The sequence below is a fragment of the Camelus ferus genome, chromosome 10 (assembly GCF_009834535.1).
Source record: "Camelus ferus isolate YT-003-E chromosome 10, BCGSAC_Cfer_1.0, whole genome shotgun sequence".
NCBI classification, from domain to species: domain Eukaryota; kingdom Metazoa; phylum Chordata; class Mammalia; order Artiodactyla; family Camelidae; genus Camelus; species Camelus ferus.
In genome coordinates, this window is record NC_045705.1 from 67586348 (window position 1) to 67613854 (window position 27507).

The 27507-nt window shown below is 40.5% G+C and overlaps 1 protein-coding gene across 5 annotated transcripts in view; it reads right to left on the reverse strand.

Annotated features, from left to right (window-relative positions):
• KMT5B (lysine methyltransferase 5B) overlaps positions 1-27118 on the reverse strand; it is a 51811-nt gene extending 24693 nt beyond the window's left edge. The window contains exons 1-3 of one of the 5 annotated variants that reach the window (XM_032490022.1): positions 26712-27115; positions 9249-9484; positions 3007-3154 (exon numbers count right to left, since the gene is read on the reverse strand). In XM_032490022.1, coding sequence (XP_032345913.1) covers positions 3007-3154; positions 9249-9408 — 308 coding nt within the window. In that variant the 5' untranslated portion in view covers positions 9409-9484; positions 26712-27115. Of the gene's footprint in view, positions 1-3006; positions 3155-9248; positions 9485-26433; positions 26629-26711 lie in introns of those variants that run through there. The other 4 variants (XM_032490021.1, XM_032490020.1, XM_032490023.1 and 1 more) reach the window with 4 other exon arrangements.
• Positions 27119-27507: the final 389 nt, after the last annotated feature.

Here is a 27507-nt window from a genome sequence, read left to right on the forward strand (position 1 = left end):
ATTTCCCAATAAACTGAAATTACTGTTTTGTTTATGCTATTTCTAGGCATTCATGCCACAACTCTGATCGCTTGTTAGTAAATACAGGGATATATTAAGATTAAAACATAAGTAATTCATACTATAGCCAGTTTGGGAAATTCTCAGATCATTAAACATCTGTTTTTGAACAGTGTTCCTGATGGCACAACTGAAATGAGTAGAAGGGAGGAAAAGGGCATAAAAAAAGAAACTAATAGCTTGGAGAATTAAAATCCAAGCCCCAATCACATCTTCCAGTCACTTTTTTTGCACCACAAAGAAAGAGAAGCTAATAATTTAAGAAATATTTATGGTCACTCAAACAAAGCACTACAGATTTTTCTTCTTTTCTATAAAATACCTTTGAAAATGGTGTAGGTGACATTCTGATAAGTTCTTGCTCAAAAGATAAAGAACTAGAATGACAGTTTATTTTCAAACAAGTCCACTAAGATTAAATGAAAATGTATATACCTTTTACTAAGATTAACAAGCTTCGTTAATAAAAATTCTGCATATTCTTCAAATGCCAGCTTAAAGAGTCTGTTAAAATACCTTTAAAATAAATGCCTCTGAGGAGAGATGGAGAGCATGCCTTGCTATGACACAGTGACGTCAACTGCTTAACCAAACTGGCCCAAAGTGCCCACACTGCTACAAATCAACAAGGTCTAACCAGGGAACAGCCAGCAGTATTGTCTACGCCATCAAAGGCTACTTTAGGAACTGTTTGAGTAAAACTTAAAATATGAATATTTTCGTTTGCATGTTTAACTTGGTTTAACCAGTTTTAATTTTAGATCCTTCAGTTGCTATTCATAAAAAATGTTATGTACTGAATGCACTTTAATTTAAGGGTACCTGAATATAGTAAGGGTCTTAAGTTTTAATAATACTTGTGTGGTAACCCTGAACTTTTACATTTTAGAAACACGTAGAAGGGAACCCTAGAAAACTACTGATAAGGAGTTTTCTACCCATTTATCACATCACAACAAGGCTCAGTGGGCCAGATGGTTTAGGACCTTGCGTTCCAAGTGTACTTGAAGACTGTTAGAATTGGAGACTCTCAGGCTCCACCTATAGCTACTGAATCGGAACCTGCATCTTATTAATAAGATTCCTCAAGCCAGTCATATGTAAACAATTATGACAAGCAGCTGTCAAGGACGACTTCTATAGAAAACATGAGTTACTTCCTACTGCAGAACCCAGTAACACATAACTCTTCATCCTCTGGAACAGTCAAAATACAGGGGCTTCTGAATACATGGAGTTCTTGCCTAAGCCATTGTAATTTTTATGGAAAACTTTCTAAAATGGTTTACATGGTTCCGTATTTCAATATATGAGGCGTAATGGACACAATCTGACTCTTTCTTGACTCCAGGCCATAATTATGGGCCTTTGTGGTGATACCCTGAATGCCACTGGACTGTTATGTGGAACAGTGATTCACAGTTCTTAACTTGGGGGGGAGGGTGTGGGGAGGAGGCTAATCAATATCATTAGGACCTTCTAGAAGGAGAATTATGTTCACTGGAAAAAAGGATATAAGCTTAAAATAATGCAAACTAGATTTTAGTTGGACACTTAGGGCATCCAATCCTGATTTCCCAGAGAACAGCCATCCATTTACCCATGGAGAAAACTGAAGGATGTGCCCCTCTGACAGTAGGAACTATTTAAATCATCTCTCAAGTTCATTCCAACTTCCACTTCACTTTAGTAATAAGTAAAGACATATGATGACAGGAAATTACATAAAAATGCCAAAAGCACATTTTAACCTGAATTTCTTCTTTTGGGAATAGAATATAATTGATAAATGAACTATACAGTATCTTGTTTTAATTCTAGCAAGAGACAGAATTAAATGAGGAAAAAAATGGACACAAGATTTTCCTCTCATCACCTCCCCTCAAACAATTACTGGTGACTGTCCATCTGGTGATTAAGTCCCTCTAGGGGAGTCACTGACATTGGAGCTACAAAACACCAGTGCTAGTGCGAGGGAGGTGGAGTGAACAGTGGCCCAGAACTTCTCTACATTCTAAATTCCTGCTCTTCGACTTTTCCACCAGACTTGGAAACCCTTTGTCATGGAAATTAAGAGAGAAAGTTGTAGAGGGGAAGGGTACAGCTCAAGTGGTAGAGCACAGTAGCATGCATGAGGTGCTGGGTTTGGTCCCCAGTACCACCTCTAAACATAAACCTAATTACTACCCCCCCCAATAATATAAATAAATAAATAAATAAATAAATAAATAAATAAATAAAATTAAAAAAAGATAAAGTTGTAAAGCTCTGACTTAGCATTTGGCAGTAGTCGATTAGAAAGTTATCTAACGGCCTATCTGAGGGGAGATATGATGTTCAAGAGAACGAGAATAAAAAACTTAAAGGATGACAGATTTCAAGAGCTATATAATATTTTATACAGATGGCATCTGATACTCAAAAATCAGTTATACAGGTATTTTCTTATCTGTACACTGAATATAAGCATGTCTTTAAAATATTCACTCTAACTTATAATTATTAGCTGACTCTTAAAGATTAAATATAATGGTAAAATTCCTCATATACACAGGTAATTATTTAATAGAAGAAAACTTTGTAGTAAAATCATAAAAAAAAAAAACTGCTGCAACCTAAGTACAGAAAAACCATACACATTTTCAAGGTTTTACAGGATGTGTAAGATTTTTCTTCTATCTAATTCTCAACAACATTTAAAATAGAATATGAAGATGTTCCTCCAGCTTTATATTTTAATAGAAATACCCTGAGATAAAATAAGAACACAAAATTAAAACTGACAACTCTTGGAAGCTTTTCTTGGCTCACACATGGAAAATCCTCCTGTAGTGAAAACATTCCTTTAATGTCATTCTACATTTCGATTGAAACTAGTATTAGCTACCTATTTTCTTAAATTCAATTACATCATCTGTTCCACTCAGGATAAAGACTTAAAATTACCTAGTATTCATTTTGTGTGTCTGAAAACCTAAATAGGGATCAAGAACCAAACTGGTTGCTAGGTCATCGTTCTCGCAGAGTTCCTTGGCAGACATTCCAGAAGATGGTACATATCGACTCTGTCCTTCAAATCCAGAATTGCCATTACCTGTGAAAAAAAAAAGAAAGTAAAGTAACTCCCACTTAACACTACTTAAAGCTACCTTAAAAACCTTGAGCTTCACTGCTCACTCAAGCTAGAAATTAAGAACTGAAATTACTTATTTCAATCAGTTTTACTAATTGAGTACCATTTGTATAAACAGAAAACCAACTGCAGCAAACTAACCCAACTATTGAGAATATTTTGGTTAGCAGATACTATTATCAGCTTTCCCAAGAACAGGGTCTGGATGGTTGTGAGACTCTTTGGCTCAGATGCCTCATTTGCCCTTAACAAGGAAGAGCTGAGAAATGGGGTGGGCAGATGTTCACTACTGCAGCAAGACAGCATAAAGGGCCCCTACAGACAGGGCTGGGGTGAGAAGGAAACATGAGGAACACAAGATACCCTCTGTGCTAAGTGCCACAAGGGTGGATCTCAAGTACCAAAGGAATCCCAAGGCATTAACTTCTGCATCCTGCTTTTGGGCAGATGAGTGACTACTCTCCCCACTTCGCTGGAAACTGAGGCCCAGAGGTTAAGAAACTTGCCTGTGAGTGCAGAGCTAGGCAGTAGAGGACGGGAAAGAAGTACAGACAGACTGACAGGCTTATTTCTAACTGACCTGTTTGAAATAGATTTTAACAAATGGATAAAAATAGGGACGTGACTGAAACATATAACTGAAGTAACTAGGTTTAACTGTGGAAGAAAAACAATGTAAAGAGAGGAAAGGAAGGACAAATGTGTATGGATGAAGTTCCATCAGTGCTGATTTAAGTTCTATGCACACGTCACTGAGTCTTCATGGAGTCAGCACATGCAACACAGAGGATACCAGCAGTATAATTTTAAGCCTCTCAAAATTAAGAGGTGGAAGAATGAGAGACAGAGAGGTGTAAACTTCTTTTCATCCACTTTTTCCAAAAATAAATAAGTAAACACTTACATGTTAAGTCCCTGCCAAAGGGTCAGTCCGTATATGTTTTGCAATCAAATTATTTGCATGTAGGTATGTGACCAGCTATCAAAGTTGTTACATTTTCTCTAACAGCTTTATTAAAATTTAATTCACATACCATACAATTCACCCATTTATAAAGTGTACAATTCAGTGGCTTTAAACATAGTCACAAAATTGTGTAACCATCATCACAATCAATTTGGGAACATTTTCAGCACCCCCAAAACACCAATACCTACTAGCAGTTATTACCCATTTCTCCCTCCCACACAGCCCCTGGCAACCACTATCTACTTTTTCTGTCTCTATGGATCCGCCTAGTCTGAAAATTTCATATAGATGGAATTACACAATATGTGGTCTTTTGTGACTGGCTTTTTTAATCAGCATAATGTTTTCAAGGTTCACTCATGCTGTAACATGCAACAGTACTTCATTCCTTATTATGACCAAATAATATTCCATTGTATGGATATACCACATTTTGTTTATTCATTCATCAGTCTATGGATACTTGGGCTGTTTCCGTTTTTTGGCTATTATGAATGTTTCTATGAACATTCAAGAAAAAATTTTTGTGTGTACATGTTTCAACTTCTTAGGCACATATCTAGGAGTGGAACTGCTGGGTCGTGTGGAAACTTGATGTTTAACATTTTGGGAAACTGCCAGACTTTTTTCTAAAGTGGGTGCACCATTTCACGTTCCCAAAAAACGGTGTATGAGGGATCTAAATTCTCCATATCATCGCCAACACTTGTTACTATTTGTCCTTTTGATTTCAGAAATCCGAGTGATTGTGAAATGGTATCTTGTGGTTTTGATTTGCATTCCCCTGATGCCTAATGACTTTTAGCACCTTTATCTTTTCATGTATTGGCCATTTGTATATCTTTGGAGAAATGTCTGTCTATTCAGATCCCCTGCCCATTTGAAAATCAGAGTGTGTCTTTTATCATTGACTTGTTAAGAGTTCTTTATTTATTCTGAGTACTAGTCATTTATTGGATATGTGACTTGAAAATGTTTTCTCCCATTCTGAGAGCTGTCTTTGCATGTTCTTGATGGTATCTATGGTATCCCTTAAAGCACTGTTTGCAACTTTCATGGATTTCACTTAACCTTTTTTCTTTTGTCCCTGTGCTTTCAGTATCAGAGCTAAGAAACCACTGCCTAATCAAAGTCATGAAAATTTATGCCTGTTTTCTCCTCAAAGTTTTATAGTTTAAGCTTTTAATTTAGATCTTTGATCTACTTTGAGTTAATTTTTCACATAGAGTGTGAGGCCAGATCCAACTTCATTCTTCTGCATATGTATATACAGTTTGCCAGCACCATTTGTTGAAAAGACAATTCCTTCCTCATTTAATTTTATTGCACTTTTCTCAAGAATCAATTGATTGTAAACAAGAGGGTTTATTTCTGGATTTTCAATTCTATTCCATGTCTATCCACATGCCAGTATAATATGATATTATTTGTAGTTTGATAGTAAGTTTTGAAACCAAGAAGTATGAATCGTTCAACTTTGTTCAAGACTGTTTTAGCTATTTTGGATCCCCTGAATTTCAGGATCAGCCTGTCAGTTTCCACAAAGAAGTCAGTTGAGATTTTGATAGGGACTGCATTCAATCATTTGGGGAGTACTGCCATCTTAACAATATTAAGTCATGTAATCAATTAACATGGGATGGATGCCTTTCCATTTATTTAGATCTTCTTTAATTTCTTTCAACAATGTTTTGTAGTTTTCAGAGTATAAGTTTTACACTTTATTGTTAAATTTACTGCTAACTATTTTTTCTTTTGGATGCCACTATAAATGAAATTTTTTTTTTTTTTTTTTTGGTGGGGGAAGGTAATTAGGTTTACTCATTTACTTATTGTTAGAGGAAGTACTGGGGATTAAACTCAGGACCTCATGCATGCTAAGCATGCACTCTACACTTGATCTATACCCCCCGACCCCGTAAATGAAATTTTTAACTTTATTTTTGGATTGTTTATTGAGAGTGTAGAGAAATACAATTGATTTTTGTAGACTTATCTTGTATCCTGCAACCTTACTGAACTCATTTATTAGTTCTAATAACTTTTCAGTGGGTTCCTTAGGATTTTCTATATTCACAATCATGTCATCTGCAAAGAGAGACTGTTTTAATTCTTCCTTTCCAATCTGTATGCCTTTTAGTTCACTTTCTTCTCTACTGCTGTAGTTAGAACTTCTAGTACAATGCTGGATAGAAGTGGTGAGAAGAGATGTATTTGTCTTGTTCCTGATCTTAGGGAGAACCAGTCACCATTAAATATATTAGCTGTGGGTTTTTTTTTTTTTTTTTTAACATGTCTTTATCAGGCTGAAGAATTCTATTCTATTCCTAGTTTGCTGAGTGTTTTTATCCTGAAAGGGTGCTGGATTTTGTCAAATGCTTTTTCTGCATCTATTGGGATGACAGTATGGTTTTTGTCCTTCATTCTATTGATATGGTGTATTACATCAACCAATCCTCACATGTTAAACCAAACTTGCATTCCTGGGATAAATCCCACTTGGTCATGTTGTAGAATCTTTTTCATCTGTTGCTGGATTTGGTTGGCTGGTATTTTATTGAGAGTTTCTACATCCATATTTATTACTGACACTGGTCTGTAGTCTTCTTTTCTTATAATGTCTTTTGTTTTGGTAGCAGGATAATACTGGTCTTTTCTTTGGAGGTAGTGTTTTTGTTTTCATTTTGTTTTTAAAATTACTGATTCAATCTTCTTTGCTCGCTACAGTTTATTCACATTTTGTATTTCTTCTTAAATCAGTTTCAGTAATTTGTCACTTTCTAGGAATCTGTTCACTTAATCTATTTAATTTCTTGGTATATAGTTGTTTACAGTATTGTTAGAATTCTGTTTGTTTCTATAAGGCAGTAGTAATGCCCCCTCTTTTGTTGCTGACTCGAGTCTTCTCTCTTTCTTAATCAGTCTTGTTTAAAGATTTGCCAGTCTTGTTAATCTTTTCAAAGAACCAACTTTTTAGCTTTGTTGATTTTCTCTATTCTCTTTCTACTCTATATTTTGTTAATTTCTCCTCTGTTATTTCCTTCTTTCTGCTTGTTTTGGGTTTAATTTTGCTCTTTTTTCTTCTGGTGTTCTAAGGTCAAAGGTTAGGTTACTGATTGAGATCTTTCTTCTTTTTTAACACCACAACTATAAATTTCCTTCCAGGCACTACTTTAGCTGCATCCCCAAAGTTTTGGTAGGCTGTATCTTCATTTTCAATCATCTCAAAGTATTTTCTCATTTCCCTTTTGGTTTTGTGTTTTATTTAGAAGCTAATTTCCACATTATTTGTGAATTCCCTAAATTCCTGTTCTTTCTTTCTAATTTTACTCCACTGTGGTCAGAGAACACATATTGTATGATTTCAATCCTTTTAAATGTATTGAGTCTTGGAGTATGGCCACGTCTTTAGTCTGTTTTAAAGAATGTCCTATGTGCACTTGAAAAGAATGTGTATTCTGCTGCTGTTGGGTAGAGTGTTCTACAGATGTCTGTAGGGAAGAGTTGATTTAGAGTATTATTTAAGTCTTTGTTCCTTGTTGATCTTCTTAGCTCTTCTATTCATTTTTGAAAGTGGGTAACTGAAGTCTCCAAGTTATTGCTGAACTGTCTATTTCTCCCTTCAGTTTTGTGAGTTTTTTGCTTCATGTATTTTGTGGCTCTGATGTTAGGTGAAGTCACTGCAGTTTATCTAAGATGGTGCATTGCTTTGCTTCTCTTCATCACTGACTCTATTCTTGCCCAGTAACATTCAATGTGATGTTGTTCACCTTCATACTCTCTGGGTTTTTCCCTCCAAATCTGTCTATACTTGGCAAAGTGGAGCCCATATAATCATCATTTTCTAAACTCTTATGTACCTCCAACAACTAAACTAATTAAACCTTTTTGTACTGATGCACAAAAGGAGGCCAACGGCAATCTGAAAAACAAATTTTTAAGAGGTGCCTAATTTACTGATGAGAGCCAAACACCACTGCTACAGTTGCTACGTTTCTTAATTCCTTAAGGTTCCCATTATGTGTGAAGTGGGTGAGGAGGTGTCCATGCAGAGGAGAATCCATGTAGTCTTAGATTCTCTCCCTACTCCTATCCCAAGCAAGGATTTCTGCTTTGGGTTTTTTTGTTTTTGTCTTTTTTTTTTTTTTTTTTTTGTACAGAAACAGTGATGTCATTTGATATGGAAAAGTTAAGGGCAGTCTGCATCCAATGAATAGCATAAACCCGTAAAAGGTGAGAAGGAAATGAAATCAGAACTGGAGCAATCTATCTGAAACTTTAGCAAAACTCAGGCTAATCAATCCAAATCTACTGGGAGTAGGCCAATTCCAACACAAACCAAGACTATTCAAATGTGGCTACATTAACCTTAGGAAAAGCAAGAAACAGAAAAAGTTGTCCTTAACATGGCCATACACTTTTGGACAATATTCATATAGCTGCAGACTTAGGTTTATACTAATCCTGGGGCATCTTACTACTTTTAAAAGAACTATAAAACATGTATCAAATCTACCCTTTCTTGAACTCTCTACAAGTAGCCTCATTATCACCAAGAGGTATAGAGTTAAAATGTAACTCAATGTCAATAGTGCTTCTGTCAGGATAAACTGTTCACCCTAAAGAAATTTAACAGAAGAAACGGCAACAATTTGAAAAGCTGCTCTTTCACTTATCATGTAAACTAGAGTAGACTTTATTATTCACATTACTCTACTTAAAGTTTTCAAAGAAATACTTACACTTACATCAAATACAAAAAAATACAGTTTGAACTTGTAAGAAATTCAGTAGCAGTACTTAAATTTTTTTTAATAAAACAAATTAGCCATTCAGGTATAAACTCTATAAAATATAAAGCCATGGGTATAAAAGCATTATATTACATTAAAAATTAAATTTGAGTTGTATACAATGTTTGATGAGAATAAAAATTGGTATCATTTTGAAAAAGTAAAAAAACTATATTGTTAACTATGAGAACATAAACAAATTTTGAAAACAGACAGAACACACATTACAAACTGGAAAGAATTACTGCCCCATATCACAATCAAAAGAGTGACAGTTGAAGTGGGTACATACATCTGCTTGACCTCCTCTCGCCTGCGTTTTTGCCAGCCTTCACGGTGTCCTTTCCCGTGTGCTGTAATTTTGATTGATTCTGCTGATGGTCATTAGACAACTTGCCTCCATTTCTCCTGCCATTCACCACCATGTTCTTGGATTCTCCCAACCACTTCATACCCACAGACAGCCTGACCCAGGTGCATTTAGTCACTCTCTTCAAATAGCTTAGAGAATAATGTCAATGTTCTCTCCTAACAGAAACAAAATATGAAAAACAAAACAAAACGGGGAGGTCAATACATAAAAGACTATGCCACACAGACCCTTTAGAAAGCTTCAGCAATGAATGTTTGTTTCCACTCTTTAATGACAATCTCGGCTCCCCCGCCATCCCAGAGTCATGCTGAGGTCTACAGTGCCCCCAGACTGAAGAGGGACTCACTCATTCTGTCTTGCTCATTGCTTGTGTTTCAAACAGCAACTGGTAACTAGTAAGTGCTCAATAGATACTTATCTTTCAGTTGCCAGTAAGAATCATCTTTGCTGCTTACTAACCTGCTGTCTAGGTACAGCTCAATAACCTGCTCAAATTACACGTTTTAGTAACATTCTGTTTACTCTGTGAGTAAACTATAAGGAAGCTGCTGCTTCTGTTCTGAGGAGCTGAAGAAAGGCAACTAAGTTAAGCTTGGTCCACAACAGCTTTGTCACATTTTTTTGTTGCTGTTTGTTCAAAATCAGCATTCAAGGTATTTAAGGGACCAACATTCAAATATCAAAGTATTGCCCATCATGAAATACCTGCCTTAGCATTCCTTCACAATGGCAACAAAAATAGAGATTATTACAGTTGCTAGTACAGCAGTATCCCTCACTATCTGAATTTTAATTAGCTGAATTTGGGGATGAAATGACTTGGATAGGTGAGGGTTGCTTGTAATTTATAAGGATCTTTGGAAGTGAAGGTATGATAGATTACATTTGTTGATCATGGAATGAGAAAATGGATGTCTGTGACATCAACTCATTATGGAATTATGCTTTGGTGTAAGTCAGTCTAAAAAGGCTCTAGGATTAAAAGTGCAAAAGAGAACTTTAGAGCTAAAGGGACTTTAAGATCCTAATACAACTCCTTCAATTTGCAGATGGAACTGAGGCCAGAGAGACTGAGGGAGCATGCCCAATGCCACAGTCAGCCTGCAGCAGCAGCATGAGGAGATCCTAGGCACTGCTGCCCAAGGGGCTCTCACTACACCAGACAATGGTCAATTCCCTTACTTTTTCCAAACACACAGAAAATACAAATGACAAATTACTTCAAAGCACTCCCAGAAATGTATACCTGGCGATGCCTTTAATGATAACGAACATAAATACAAAATATTTATTTTTATTTGACCTCCGTTATCTTTCATGTTACAGAATTTTGTGTGAATTCACAGTGCAGGAAAATGTGTGAGCAGCAGGCTTAGGGAAAAAGGTGAAAACAACTGATCCACATTAGGGATACTTTTACAATTGTTCTCTAACATATATTTTTCTCCTGGCTCCTTCACTATTTAAATTCAATTAGTATTCAACTTTTATTGTGCTTTTCTTTTGATTCTTACAGGCCTCACTAAAACCAGAAAAATGCTGCTGCTCAAATAATAGGAAAGGGCAAGTAAAACTATACATACATCAGTTATAAGCTAATTTTTCAATTAATACATTATATCAAATTAAACAGAAGACCTCTTACTGATGATCAATTATCTTATATTTAAACTCAGAGGAAACAGCACGGAACTCAAGAGCAGTATACTTCTGAAGCATAAAGGCAAAGAAAGCTTGAGAAAAAGGCCGTGCCCATGCACACTTTCTCTGCTGCCTAGAACATGACGACTCTTTCTGTCTACGTGATTCCTTCGTGTTCCAGGAAGTCTTCCTTGCTCCTACTTACAAATCCAGGTAGACATTCCTACTAAAAAACTGGGTGAAGGCACTTATGCCACCATATAGTGATGGCCTGTCTGCCTTCTTAACTGACTGAGAGTTCCTGAGGTCAAGAGTTTATTTTTCTTTTCTCTAGCACAGCACAAAGTAGATCAAAGGCATTCAATTGAAGAAAGAATAAACAAATTAGGTTGTGGTCTTAACCACCTAACAGAAACTGCCACTTATGTATTTTTTACAACTATAAATTATACTTTGATCTCTTCAAATTCTCTCCCTTTTCAAGATGCCTGTGCTGTTACAGGCGGCAGGGGCAGCTCTGGCGCAGGCAACAGACATGGTGGGAATCACAGCCACCACCGCCAGCAAACTTCCCTCCCACCTGTCATATGCTTTCTGTTTCACCCCTTAACTCTGCACCTCTAGAGAAAGAGAACAAGAAAGTGGTAAAGTGCTTTGGGTCCTTTAGGAAATCCATCTCAAGAATGCCCACATATAACACACAACTCACAGAAAATGATCAAAGAAAATGTGTTTTTAAGACTCTTAGGAGTCCTAATATTCCTCAATGATAAGACATAAAATGTAACTACATGGAATAGAAAAGAGCAATATGGCTTTGGATAGAATTAAGAGACAAAAGAAAGAGCAAGTCATCTCTGCACAGAGAATCCTTAAGTCCCAAGCAAGCTTCCCACTCAGAGATAAAAAGCAGAAAACCTGGGATGAAGCCCAGCAACCTGTTTTAATAAGCCCTCCAGGTGATTCTGATGCAAGCCCCAGTGTCAGAACCATTGTTGCTAAGTTACTTGCCCTAAAGATGACCAAATGAATAAGTGTAAGAATGATCATTCATTTGATCACCTATTAGGGCAAAGAACAGATGTCAAAATTCTAGGGAAAATTACAGACTAAAACTTTTTAATTTGAGGAAATTATACCTATCAACCTATTTTTTTCTGAGAATTAGGAAAAGTTCACCAGTAAACACTTTAGTAGTACACTTCAGCTCAATTCATGGAACACAGACTGAGATCCACTCTTATACATAATTTCAATTAAATGTGGGTTAATGACCCATATTGGAACAAATTCATAACCACGGGTCTCAGATATATTGCAGTTAGTGATATTATTTTGTTTGTACTTAAGGTACCTTAGTGCAATAAGCACCCTGTCAATCACAGACTGGCTGAATTTCACTTGCATGAACACACTAGCAGAGGCTCCAATACTCCCCACTTGTCCAGATAACAGCAGCTATCATTAAGGCAAAAGACTTAAGCTCACAAATTAATATTTTGCAGAAGCAGTTCTAATAAAGCTATCAGAAATTTGGGGGCTGTTTATAAATTTTTAGCTCAAAATCAATATAAACTGCTAATTATCAGGTCATCATTTGTTCTACCTTCTTAAGTGCAGAATCTGTCTTGTTAGCATGATCATTCCCATAAGACTATGAGCTGGAAGAATATTTACATATTAAAGGTGGAGATGGAATTTCAAAACCTAACCAAAGTGGATATTTAGTAGGCTGTGGAGAAATAGGAGTTGAAGACATTGGATGACTCCCACAGAGGTCCTCCTCCCAACTGAGCTCAGTGCAGTCTCTCTGGCCTGGAACCCAGCTGGCTCACATGGACATACACCATGGTTTGGCTTGGCTGACAGTATCAGAGCTAACTGGCCACTGACTATATTTAGAGGTTAAAATTACCTCAAATTTATCCCAAAATTGGTAGAAAAAAATTTCAAGAAAGATGTGCTGGCTACTCCTTAAATGGCATGGTAACTACAAATCTGTCTCTTTTCTTATTTCCCAGTATAAAAATACGAAAATCATTAGACAATTGCTATATTCCAGACACTCTTCCAGGCACTGAGGATACAGCAAAGAACAAAGTTTCTGCCCTCATGTGTGCTTATATTCTAGTGAAGAGCTCTGGGGGGAAAACCAAATTAAATAAATGCCAGCACCCTGGAGAAAATAAAGCAGTTTCTAGTGGCAGGGAGTGTTTCAGGTGGAGGAGGGGGGCATGATGGGGAAAAGCCAGGCAGCACTGGGGACAGTGCACCAGGCAAAGGGCCACAGCTGAGGGAGAGGAGCAGGCGGTGTGTCTGAGGACCAGTACAGAGCCCCATGTGGCTGGAGCAGAGTAAGGGGGTAAGAGGGGCCAGAGAGGCTGCTAGAAGAAACAACATTAATAGAGGGCCTCCAAGCCCCTGCTGACTCTCAGTGAGATGGAAAGCTCAGGAGTGACAGATTCAAGTTATACAACGTTAAAGATCCAGCCAGCTGCTTGCTATGTGAGGAGAGTTCACAAGTGAATGCTTTTTTGAAAAAGCAGTCCTAGTAAAGCGACTAACAATTTGGGGGGGATGAGAGAAAAAGCACAGGTAAGAGATCATGGCAGGGGGTGGGTAGGTGTGTAACAGCTAGGTGGTAGAGCATGTGCTTAGCATGCACGAGGTCCTGGGTTCAACCCCCAGTACCTCCATTAAAAAAAAAGAGACCACAGCAATAAGAGGAGAGATGCTGGGGGCCTGCAGCAGCAGAGGTGGGCAGAAGTGGTTGGTTTGGGGATCCTTTCCGAAGGTTTTGCTGATAGACGGGATTTGCTAACAGACTGTGTGAAAGGAAGAGGACTCAAATATGCTTCCAAATGGAAAATGGAATTTTTGTTTAGTTATGCAGGAGACAAAGACTACAGGAAGGTCAGGTTTTGGCAGAAATCCCAGTGCAGGAGTTTGGTTTTGCTCATGTCTGAGGTGCCCATTAGAGACCAAGCAGAGATGTTCAGGTGCTGGATACAAGGGCCTGGGGCATAAGTCCAGGCTGGATACATAAATCTGGAGTCAGGGTACTAACTCCATGGATTTCAAGCCATGGGACAAGATGAAGTTACCTAGGGAGTGAGTATAGCTGAAGGAAATCTAAGGATTGAAGGGACACCCAAATATTTAGAGATCAAGATGAGGGAACAGCAGCTAAGGATACTGAAAGGAGCAACTAGTGAGGAAGGAGGCGAAGGAAGAGCAAATCAGGGACGAGCGCTTCAGGAAGAAGTGACAAAAAGAAAAAAAGGATAAACAGAGGTCCTACTATACAGCACAGAGAACTATATGCAATACCTTGTAATAGCTTATAATGAAAAAGAATATGAAAAGGAATGTATATATTAAAATGAATCACTATGCTACACCAGAAATTAACACAACACTGTAAACCAACTATACTTAAATTAAAAAAAAAAAAAAAAAAAAAAAGAGGAAGGCGTGACCAACCTGGGCACCGGCTACAGTCCTCATAAGGCCAACCTGTGAGAGTCAAAACTCAGGGACAGATGAGACAACATCAATCTGCAAGCCTCCCTCAGAAACAACAGAGAACTTCAGAAATGGACATAATGTCTCCAAACGTGGGTTTGGGGAGAAGAGAATTAGATGGCAGAAGGGACTATAAGAATAACAAATAAATAGTACTAAATTCTTGTCATTTGTTTCTATAGAAAAGAGTCGAAATTTCATGTTTCAGAAAAGATATATGAAAAATTAAATTCAGAGGGCGGGAGACGGTGGGAACAAGTTAATTTGAGAACAGTGTGCCTAGAGAGAGTTTATAGGAATCTTTGTTTTAAAAAAAAGGCTTCATACAGATTAATCAGTTCTCTGGACTAGAGTAATAAAGATCACCTGAGTATGGTGACGGACGGAATTCCTGAGGGCTCTGTGTAAGGCTTTGCTCCCTCTAGTTTTATGAGTGTTCACAAAATGAGGCAACCAGGCTCTGAGGAAATGCAGCTGTGACTATGCTCCGAGATGGGAGCCCCGCCCCACCCGCACCCCGCAGTTTACCTGACACTGAAATCAACAGGAAAGGTTTCACTGGACCAACAAGTGGGGAAGGAAGCATGTACTTCAGTTTCTAGTATCAAAGGTAAATAAAAGCATGCATAATTTATGATAATACTGATACAACTGCCAAAATAAGAGTTGCACTTAAAGAGGAAAGTATTTGAAGAATTCTTCAGAGTTGTATTTAAAGAGGAAACTTCTAATCACATTTTAATACCTAAGGTAAAGCACACACACCCCACTATACATTCCAAATCACCAACAGCAATGGCTATCTTTGGGGGAATGGGATTAACATCATAAACAGTCCTTTTCCAAAATGTTTACAGTGAGCCTATTTATTTATCATTGGAAAACAAAAACCTTCCATACTTGAAAAATTTTCTAAAGAAAGCACAGAGTTGTGTCATAGAAAAGGTGATTGGTTTATGTAAAGTGCCCATTCTATTCCCAGTGATGGACCCTCAACAAGTGTCAACACCCTTCCAGCCTCTCACTGTCCCTTTATGGGCACACATGTGGATCATAAACTGCCTAGCGGCTTTTGAGTTCAGCTGCTTAATTGAGAACTCTGGTTTCAATCCTTTTTTACTTGAAGCTTTTGTAGGAGTTTTTGTTGAATACCCTAAACCAAACCAGGATTTTAAAAAATCTGTCATAAAAATGAAAATATTGATTCTGAAAGACTATCAAGAATTTTAACATAATTCCTGTGATATTACCAAGAAGTTTCTAATCAGTTCATAAATTGAACTTGTCCACAGATAGTTTATCTCAGAGAAATTATCCAGTGGCAAGGAAACAATCCCCAAGTGGTTGAAAAGGAAAATGTTAACACATTTTAAAAAAGCAAGCTCTAGCTTGCTAGACAACTTTTGAAAATCTTTATGGAGAAAAAGCAGAACAAACATTTTTCAAGTGATTCAGCTACAGTTGCTAATAAAACAATTCAACACACCAAATGGTTAACTATCTTCTCTGGAGAAAGAGATTACAAGCAATGTTTACACCATTACATGATAATAGTCTTCGAAAGGTTCAGCTTTTCAAAATGAGCATATATTACTTTTGTAATTAAGAAACTTCAAAGATATATAGAAAAAAAAGAAAACAAAACATTTCACAAAAACCCTGACTCATCCATACGTACGTAAGTTAAAGTCAACTTCTAAACCTAAGCACAGCAATTCACAAATCAGACTTCTAAGGTGATGGAAAGTGAAAAACGTCACTGAAAACTTCCACAAGTTCTCTATGCCTTTAGCGGTGGACTCTGTGATACTCAAGTGTCACAATTTCAGACTCCCAGGAGCTTTATATTTTAAATAAGCGCAAGGAAGACAAACACAAATAGAAAGCATAGAAATGGGAGAAAGTACTGTCCAAAGAGGAAACAGCAAACACACACATCCCAAAAGGACAAAAGAGCCCGGGGCAGACCAGCAGTGAGACTACTGGGACTGCTGTCAGTTCCAACACCCCACTAATTAAGTGAAAAACCAATCTCCCATTCTAGGGCCTCATATGTGCAGCCTATCTCACAAGTGAAAAGTACATGCAATAGCAAAAATATAAGTATTTTGGAACTATTAAGAACTTCGATTACCAGAATTTACCTCACCATGCCAGGCTCTGCATGATCCAGCCCTGCCTGTGTCCCCCCTTGCTCCAGCTAACACCCAGACACAGCCTAGCTTACATCCCTCCAGTGTGCTTGGCATCTTCCCACTACTGGGCCTTTGCACTTAGAATACTGCCAATCTGCCCACCAGTCCCCTACCTTCCAGTCCTCCATTCTGTAGACTGCCTTGACATATGCTTTACTGTTTCTTCTTCATGGTGCTTATTACAACTGCGTTCACTTCTTCATGTAATTACTTGATGGCTCTTGCCCTCCCCACTGCAGAATCAACTAGCTAAGGTGCACTTTCATATCACGGGAACCTAGCACGAAGTCGAACATACTACAGGTCCATTCACATCACATCCCCCTTTCTAGTCTCAAATCTAACTGCTACATATAAGCCCAAGTGGTTATTAGTTCTTCCATTCAAACCTAAAATTACAAAAGGACTCTAAAATATACATACCAAAGAATTTCATGTCAGTCTTTATCAATGGCTATTCCAAATTCATCTGCAACCAATATACACCCAAGGTTCCGTGGAACCTACAGTGATAATCACACAATCAGGCCAAATGAAGAAGCCGGCAAAGCTATCGGGAGCACCTGTAATACTCTTAACAGTCTGACAGGGTAACTGCTTAGTTGCCAATTTGTTAGAAAATTACCATGAATTTATGATACACCTGTAACCTTAAACATGGCTCCTATAAATACTGTCAGAAATAAATCTCTTTTGAGAATTTAGATGACCTATCAGAGCTAGTGCTATGAAAGAAAAGTCTTGGGGTTTTTTGTTTGTCTGGATTCACCATTAAGCCTTTACCCAAGGCAGAACTATTGCTTTAAGACTGACGTTGTCTTGCAAGTTCAATGATAATCTTTTATATAGCACCAAACTCCAGAGCAAAGAATAGGTATTTACACTTGTAAAATAATTACTAATGACATGCTCTTACTAAAAGTATCATTTCTGCTTTCCTTTTCCAGCGTTTGCAGAGTCAAACTCCTGCATTTTGCTTCAGCTAATTTAACAGTTTTTTCAAGCAGCATCAGGTGGCAAAGCTACTAGCAAGAGATTGGAGCCTGATGCAAGCAGTTTCCCGCCAATCATAACAATGTTCCACTCAATCCCTTTCAGGATAAAATGATGGGAGACACAGCATCACTAATCATGCTAAACTGGCTGCGGTAACTTCTCTAAAGGAGGCTGTGGGAGGCTGCAAAATGGCCCCCAAAGATAGTAGGTCTTCATCTGGAACCTGTGAATGTTAGTTTATAAGGAAAAAGGTCTTTGGAGATGCGGTTATAATTATGGATTTTGAGATGAAAGAGATTATCCAGGTGGGCCCTGTCATTAAAGTGTCCTTTTAAAAGAGGGAGATTTGACACCATACACACTTGAGAAGGAGAGAAAAAGACTGTAGTGATGCGGCCACAAGCAAAGGAATGTCACAGTCACCAGAAGCTGGAAAAGGCAAAGAGATTTTTCTCCTACAGCCTCCAGAGGGAGCCCGCCCATACCTTGACTTCGGCCCGGTGAAACTCTTGTTGAGTTTCTGTTTCTTCTGGCCTCTAGAACTGTGATAAAATACACATCTGTTGTCTTAACCCACCAAGTTTGTGATGACTTTTACGGTACTCACAGGAAACTAACACAGAGACCATGAAAAGTAAACCAAGTGACATTGCTTTCTAGATTGACTCCAGAAATACATAAAATTCCAACGTGTCACAGGAAAAAAGATTTTAAGCTGTTTCACATACACTTTTAAAGTCATCCCCTCTTCATCTGCATGTAGGAAACACGGCTGCATAGAGAGCTATAAGGATTTTGAAGATAAAGCTGGAGTCTCAGTTACATACCTAATTACTCATACACTGAGCTTAAGCCCAGTTAACCAAGGCCTTCTTTAGAATTACTACATTGAACATTTTTATATAAAAATTTACAATAAAAGATGAAAAATTTTCACTTAGCAGACCATTTTAAACAGCAGAATATCCACCACTGCTCAGTCTACGATCAGATGTTTACAACACTTACACTTATTCAGCCCCTGATCTTCAGTTGGGCATGTAATGCTCCCCACTGCAGAAAATACTGCTTTATAGTTCTTTATTTATGTACACCATATGTATGCCAATATATATCACAACAAAGGGTTTTATATAAGAATCGTGTCTCCAATCGTCTCAGTAGGTATTTCTAAATAAAGGCTTTAACTGATGAGAGAAATTCTGCCTCCCAGTCCCCCCAAAAAACATGCTTCCCCATCTCTCCGTACGTGACCCATCTGCTTACCTAGCAGTGCCTATAAATTAAAATCAAGAATGCTTCCTGTTACCATTTTCTCTGAGACCCAAACAGCATCTTACTTTTCTATAAACAGATGCCACCTAGTGTCAAGGGTCTGTAAGTTCAGCCCACGGTTCCTCAGAAGCTGTGAGGTAAGTTAGAACAAAGAAACATCAATTCTTACTGGGCAAAAAGACAAGTGTGAGAAAAAACTTTCAAAAGGTGATTCTTGGGCTGGGTCTTAGGCAGCCCAGCCTGGGTCTGCCAGGTGATAAACTGCAGGGGGCAGCGCACACCGTAGTTCGGGGTGAGGCACGGGATAGTCAGTGTTCTGGTGCCACTCTGGCTCCATTCACTGCTCTCCAGCAGCGTGACTGTGGACAAGTCATTTAACCCCGCTAATGCCTCATGAGTAAAATGAAAAAAGGTTCAGCACAAAGATAAATGAGCAGAAACTGCTAATACAATAAAGGTCTCCGAGTACCTCCTCTTTTCATGTAGCTTAGGCGGAAACAGGCCAGACATGTTGATGCATTACTCGCAAAACTTTATAAACAATCAAGTAGAAGTTTCCCCTCATTCCTCATCCTACCCATAACTTCCCCAAGAAAAAAATCCCATCACCTCTTCCATTACAAGAGTACAATTTTTCAAGAGAATAAAAAAGGACCAGGGGTGCTAATTAATGCTACAGAGTTGAGATCAGCTTGGCTTTTCCTACTGCTCCTGAAGAAAAGGATGTGACTTCTGGCAACAATATATAATTAACAACCATAGCAAACTACACCTCACATGTCAATACTCAGAGGGACTACAGATTTTGTTACAGTGGAATATACTTTGTTGGGTATCTCATAAAACATTCTTTTTTCTTATTGTAACTCCATTTTTAAGAACAATAATAGCCCCTCCATTCATTTAGCGCTTCCTATATTCACTTTATCATCTAATTCTCATGCCCTGTAAAGTAGGCACTTTCCCGCCTACTTATACAGATGAAAGATTGGAAAATTTGCTCAACTGTACTCTAAAAAGGATTCCACTAATGGAAAAGCATGCGATTCGAGGCAGAGAGACTGGTTAGAAAATAAAATTTGACAAACAGTAGCAGCAGATGAGAAGAGAGAGGAAAAGTGTGATATTTCAAATACAAGCTTGGCAAGACTTAGTAACAAATCAGATACAGGTGAGAGACAGGAAGGACTTCAAGATGAGCCAGAAATCTCTAGTTGGGACAGAAGTTTCAGTTGTGGAGACTAGAAGATTGCCACTAACTGAGTCAGAGACTACAGAAGGAACACGTTTGCAGGAAAGATGACAGGAGTTTGGTGTGCTACATCTGAGGAGAGCAGCACTACCCAGGGGAAGCTGTCCTAAGACTTTAAACTCAGGAGAGAAGTGGGGACTGTGAAGAGAGAAACATGAACAGAGGTCTTCAGAGTTCACCAAGCATTTCAACAGTATCTTAATTCAAAGAATCACAGAACTGTGGCACAAAAAGTCTCAGATTAAAAGAAACAGGCTCAGGGAGACGTATTACTTGCCAACAGTAATTCACTTCTTCTGACAAGATCATGTGCAACCGATAAATGAAACTAAAAAACTTTTTTTGAGCTTTATCATGGGCAGTTAAATGAAAAAAAAAGGGGAGGCAGAAAGAAATAGGCAAGAGACACACTGGGCCTCTGAGAGACAGGTCTTGCAAAAGAGCACCCCAACTTATGTGTTGGGGATACATGCTGTTCAGTGCCTAGCAGTGTCCAACACTCAGCTAAATAAATGTCTGCTTGAGATGTGGGTGAAGAACTGAGTGCTGCAGGGGTGATATGCAGTCCTGGGCTTGACAGAGGGACACCTCTTAGGGCTAGTTTTCTGGGCACCATTTCACACTATTGCTCTTATTATGATCCAAGAACTGTGCTGATAACTTCACAGAGACCATACCAGTCACCCACATCACAGTCCTTTAATGTATACAATTTATTAAAATATTCATTAACATATAGTGAAAAATTATACAACATATAACTTATATAATAAAAACATTAAATATATACAATAACATATACAATACTATTATTACCACTCCCCTTTTTACAAATGAGAGGAAGCCTTAGAGAATTAGAAAAAAAATTAGCCAAGGCCAGGGTGAAAGACTGTACATGCTCGACACCATACGAGAAAGCAATACAATCTTGACTCAAATACATTTTAAAACATACTTTCTCCCATACTTGAAGAGTAAGACCCAAAATAGACAAAATAGACATGGTTCCTGATTTCAAGGAGCTCAGAGTATATAGTATGGGAAGAGAGACAACCCAGTAAGTATGAAACAGTAAATTCTGGTGAGAGCTACAGAGAAAATAAGATGTTAGGAGAGGGAATAATGAACAAACTTTCGATTGAATGATCAAGGAAAATAAATCAAAAGCATGAATATAGAAACAATCGCTTTTGGGGGGGGACGGGTCAAAAACACTCCTGGCACCTATTTACATCCAACAAACAAATATTTTCTACGGCAACTGGCTTTGTCTAAATCCTCCTCTAAGTTAGGTCTGCTTTTCTTTCTTTTTTAAGGTGGAGGGTGAAGCCGGTTTCTTAGGGCCTCTCTAGCCCCAGGTTCTACTGACTCACTGGCTGAAGGATCAGGGCCCCTTTACTTCTCAGCTGGGTGGGATCCATCTTCCTAACAGTAGGTTGGTTTTCTCGCCAAAAATATACATCCCTACACGTCATGCAACATAAGGACTTCCCTGAAAATAAAGATACTCCTCAGAGATCATCCAACTGTATCAGATATTTCAACCCTGTTATAAAGATCAGACAGACAAAATGAATCTGCAGACCTAGAATCAACTCAATCAACATTTATCAAGAACCTGCTGGGGGCCACCGAGCACTGTTCGTGGTGCTGGAATATCGGTTGTGTCCAGGAACACTAGAGGGAGCATGAGAGCTTCAGCTTTCAGGGAAATCTGCACAGAGGCTACTAAGGAGTGGAGGACCTTGAAAAACCAAAGGAACACATGAGAAAACCAGGTATCTGATGAACAGAGCAAAAGGGTACAGAACAGGAAGCAGAATGACCTTCACCAAAGGGATCTCTTGCCTAAGACCTGACAGGCAATCATAGTGCCATCAGAGGCCTGCTGACCCGGTGTTCCTATAAAGATGTGCAAGTTAGAGTACAGGTGTTTGATTCACCCTAACACACATGACTGAGGATTCACCGGCTTGGCAATCCTATGAGGCAGGTGAGACAGGTATTGTCACTACAAATGAGACGGCTAAAGCTCAGAAATGAAGTTGCCTTCCTGAAGTCAAACTGCTTCAAGTAGCAACGCTGGGCCTAAATCTAGCGTTAAGATCAAAGTCTGGGGTTTACTCCAATACTTGAGCCACATATGCATCACCCAGAAACAAAGAGGTTTATCACTAACTAGGGAATGCACCCTAGCTCTATTTACTCTTTCCTCTGTGTATGTACCTTTATAATACAGAAAATAAGACATCTTGCAAAAACACAACTGAAAAGCAAGGAGCCACAGTGACATAGGAACCACACAGACCTTAAGAATCAAGCTTTTGGGACCCCAGCCTCCAAATTCTAAAACCCAACTGATTGTAACCTACACTGTCAATTTAAGAACATCTCAAGAAAAAAAAGAGGAGGCACAACTACACAGAATATACACAGGAACTACGTAAACCAGCTGGAGATGTCAAAATGCTTAAATTAGTTCTTAGAAGTGAGAAAATAGTGTGGCAATTAAGTGTAGAAGATAAAGTATAACTTGAATTGGAAGTAATCTCAGTGTTTAGTTATTTTACAGATGAAGAAACTGAGGCTTGGCCCCATTGATGTGTTACATAAGATGCAGCAGACGGAACACAGGTATTGATTCTTACTCCAACGATCCTTCACCCAGCCCCAGAATTACATGTGCATGCAACCATAATTATATACAACCCTGCTAGACTGTGCAGTGTTTGAGTCTGTCTCACACAGATACCAGCCAGCCCCAGCTCTGGCTGGCAGACGTGACAGCCAGAGGCAGTGAGTGACCAAAGTGGTCCAGTGTCCTAGGAACCCTTTAGCTGGATGGAAGGAAAGTCATGAAGCAAAACATAATTTAGAGCATCAATGACTGTGGAAATCAGTGACTTTTATTTCCTTTTGTCAGAATATTTCAGCATTAATGCAAATGTTTCTGGTTCCACCACCAACTATATAAAGATAATATGTCCACTTTAAGTTATTGGGACATGGGAATAAAAAGAAAATTTGTTTTTTTTTAAGCTAGACATTAATGTGGATTTACAAAAATAAAGTGATGAGTGTCTCCCGTACAGATGAATTCTCTACACCACACCTTTAAAGTAGTTAAAATCCTCTAGTGCATGTAAAATGCAATGTGCATAACTAAAGTCTGGGGACATGTCTACTGAACAAAACCAGATACATCTGTAAGTGAAAACCTGACTAGGACCCAGTGACTGATAACACAGGGCCAGATACTGGTTAGGTAAGACCTCTTCTCTCAGCCAACACTTGAAATTTTCCAGGAAACACTAAATTATGGGGAAGAAAAGGGATTATAGTAAGCATTAAAGTGAAAAACAGACTTGTGGGTTGGGGGCAGAACACAGAGCGGACAGAATTTAAAGAAAGCTGTGAAGCTTCCTAAGCCCAGGGTCCTCCATTTGTTCACCAGGACTGTTCCTTGTACAGCTCACTCAATGGAGTTTAAGTCATTAAAACTGCAGAGTTCAATTCACATTTCACACTTGAGAGCTTCAAACAGAGTATGTGCTACGATTTCAAAGTTGACAGTTTATCCAAGAAAGAAAGTACTTTTCAAATCACTGTTCTAATGGTTAGAATTCCCTAATGCTTGCACTTTAAAGTGCATTGGCTAGTTTTCTCCTGTAATAAATTTAAACTTGTCCTTTTTATTACAATTAAAACCATTTCCTACACCAAAACATGTCAGTAAAATACATTTCTGGGTTTTGCTTGTTTGCTGTCTAACATAAAAAGTTAACAACAGACTAAAAAAAAAAAAAAAAGTTATGTCTTACACATAAAACTTACTTCTACTGAATACAGCTGTGTCTGAGATACAACTGCCCGTGCTCTCTACCTGCATTTACTTAGTGTATCTATGGAACCAACAGTGTGTCATGTTGGAGCAAAGACACAAGGTCCCTGTCTTTAATACTGTGTGGAAAACTCAACAATTAGAATATTCTAGGGCTGACACAGCCCTGTAACTCTTGGCTGTAAAGGAGGAGGATTCTGTGAGTGGAGAGAAAATAAAGCTCACGTATGGCAGGCCAGAATACAAAATAATGGAATTGACACATTTATCTGAAAGAATGTGCTCTCAGAAGCCATGGGAAGGGCATTCCTGTGGACAGGGAGCTGTTTAGATGCTACACAAACGACTATGCAACATAACCAGGCCCTACACTCATTTCCTATAAACCCACAAATTAATACTCATGTAAAGAGAAGTCAGAGTCAATCCAATATAAATGACCCAAGGGAAAATTTATAAACCAACATGCCCCACCACAAAATTCTAAGCTCAAAGACCCACAAACAACCTGCTACCATTTCCGTCACAGGCATATTCGCCACCCCCGAGCCCCCACCCCAATGCTGCCCACTGGGATTTCATTTAGGCACAGAGTTCAAAGCATGAGCACTTCAATGTGTACCAGAAGACAAATGAAAACACAGGCAAGAGATCACTTGGAAGTGACTTTGAGTCTGGTTTCAAAGTTTATGGGTAAAAAATTAGGCCTCTTGAAAAATAAGCATCCATATTATTCCTTTCACTCTCCAACTAAGTTGTTTTGTTAACGACAACAATTTTTTTTAATAACAGATCAAACATGTTCTGAAAAACTAAATATAAATCATTAAGCTCCATAATTTACAGATTAATAAATTAACAGTTTTCATCAAATGTCTGCTGCGCACCTACACGGTCCTGCTCTGGGCAGAGGAGGTACATAATAATCCACAAACTCAGAAGAAAGCTGAGGGGGTGGGCAGGTAAACGACCAAATATAATACACGTAACCATTGCTCAGGGGACACAGAGGAAGTGTTCATTCTCCTGAATGGGTCAGCCCCTGCACTCGTGTGTGTAAGAGGTTCCACACATGCTGGGATTAAAGCGTTTGTGGACTTTAATCTTGGAACGGAGGGAGCCCCACAGAGACAGGGCCACACCTCTGGCTGAAGGCGCTAAACATTCGACTACAAAGTAAACTTGTATCCAACAACCTGTAACTCTTTAAGTTTTTCAGTAGGTACAAATTACCTGTGATAATCTCAGGCAAAAATGGTTTCACCCTCCTTTTTCAAAATATGTATGCTTTTACTACTACATCAAAAGTTAAGGCGTGTTCTTGGTATGAAAGACTGAAGAACCTTCAAGTTGGCAACTGCTTCCTCTGATGATCCCATAGCAGTCTTCAAGGCCCATAAAGCCATGTTTAATTATACTTTATATCAAAATAGTTTAAATTCTGAAGAAAAGAATCACAGCCAATCAATTCTTCTGCCTACTATTCTAAATAAAAATTTTCCCCCAGAGTGAATTTCATTTGGCAAGCTCTTAAAAATTAACTTCAACAAATACACGTTCACCTCCACAGCATTCTCAAAAGTTTCCCCCACTCAATGGCTCGGAGGAAAAAGTTCCCAAACGGGGTCAAATGAACCCAAATAGGGAGGGAATTTCTCTGGGTCCAACGTGCTTCTATGCCATGCCAGCAAGTTGGGTCGAGCTGTCATCTTGGAAACTTGCATTCCCCCCTCTCATATAAATAGGAGTGACGCTCGTACATCATCTTTGGATGTGTGGAAGGAACCGAGTCACTCTGGGAGGACCAACGCGTTTTCTCGGGACCCGAGGCGCCGGCAGACTGAGGGGGAACGGGCTGAAGCGCAGAGGGGACGGGGACAAGGGAGGCAAGCCCGGGACAGACGCCGGAGCCGCGCTACAAGGAGGGGCGGAGTGGGGTGGAGGACCGGCCCGGGAGAAGATCTGAAAAGAGGCTCGAGCCCAAACAAAAACAACCCAAAGTTGAGCGCGGCAGAGGTAGCAGATTGGGCGAGACCGTTCACGGCTGCCCATTGGAGCAGAGGGAAAACAGAGTCCCCCAATCGCGAGCGGCAGGGCTGCTCCCCTCGTGCGGCCGCGGGCCGGGCCGGAGCTGCCCGGCGGCCGCTACCGCTCCCTTCCGGCGGCGGCGCCCACTGCAGGGCCGGCGCCCCGCGGCCGCCGCCGCCGCCGGCGCCGCTCCCCTCACCCGGCCGCCGCCCCCCCGCGGCCGCGGCCTGGGCCCCGGCCCCGGCCCGGCGCCCCCGCTCCCGCCGACCCGCCCCCAGCCCGCCGCCCGCCGCCCGCGCCCGCCGCCCCGGCTCCCCCCGCACGCCCGCGCCGGCGCCCGGCCCCGCTCACCGCCGGGCGCTGCCCGCTCCTCCTCGGGGCGCGTCGGGGCCCCGCTGGCCGGCCGCTGCGCTAGGGGGCCCGCGCTGCCCGGTGACACTTCCCCGTCCCCCAAGAAAATTAATCACCAAAAATAATTCCCCAGAAAAATGGAGAGTAAAATCCAAGATGGCGGCCCCTGCCGCAGCACCGCCCGCTCCATCCGCTGTCGGGAAATGAGTCCCAGCCGCGGCCGGAGCCCCCCGCCCCCACCGCTCCACGCCACAGCGCCCCCGCGCCCCGGGCCTCACCTCCCTCTCGCGCGGCCTCGGGGTCCCAAAGGTAGCCGCTGGCCTGCAGGCTCCGCGTCCTGGGTCCTGGCGCCCCGCGTGCCGCCTCCGGTGCCTGAGCGCCCTCACCTCATAGCCCCGGAGCCTCGCCGCCCGCGCCGCAGACGCGTCGCCGCCCCCGGTGAGCCGCTCGGACGCCGTCCGGGAACGGTGGAAGGACACGAAAAGGAGTGCCCTCGGCCGGGCGGAGGGACACCACGCTGGCTCGCGCCGCCCCGGTCTCCTCTGTTGCTTTTACGGGACTGGGGGTGTGGGGGAGGCGGAGAAACCCAAGGAAGAAATGAGTCCCCCGCCGGGTGCTCCGCGGCGGAGGAACAAAAAGCGAATTTTAAAAGAACGAGTGAGCTCGTTGCTTCGCTTGCCTTCGCTCGCGGCGGAGGGATCCTTGTTGAGCAGTCGGCAGAGATCCCTCCGCCCCTCGCTGCCCTTTAAATCGCGGCTGGAGGCGGCGTCGCTGTGCGCCCCTCGGGCGCCACCCTGGTTGGGGCTTATCGCGCACCCCGGGGCCCCGCGGGCTTGCTCTCCACCGTGGGTCTTTGAAACAACTGCACCCACCCAGAACAGCTCCCGAGTCGGGAACGGGGCAGCCGTGGGGAGTGGGCAGGCTCCTCGCCCACTGCGCCTCCCAGTTGCGCCGAGGGGAGGCGGCTCCACGGAGGCGAGCCTCTTTGTTGTGGGAATGGGTGTCGTTGGAGGCAGATACACCCTTAAAGACCATGTGGGCAGCCTGAGCGTTCCACCGCCTAGTGTGGGAGGG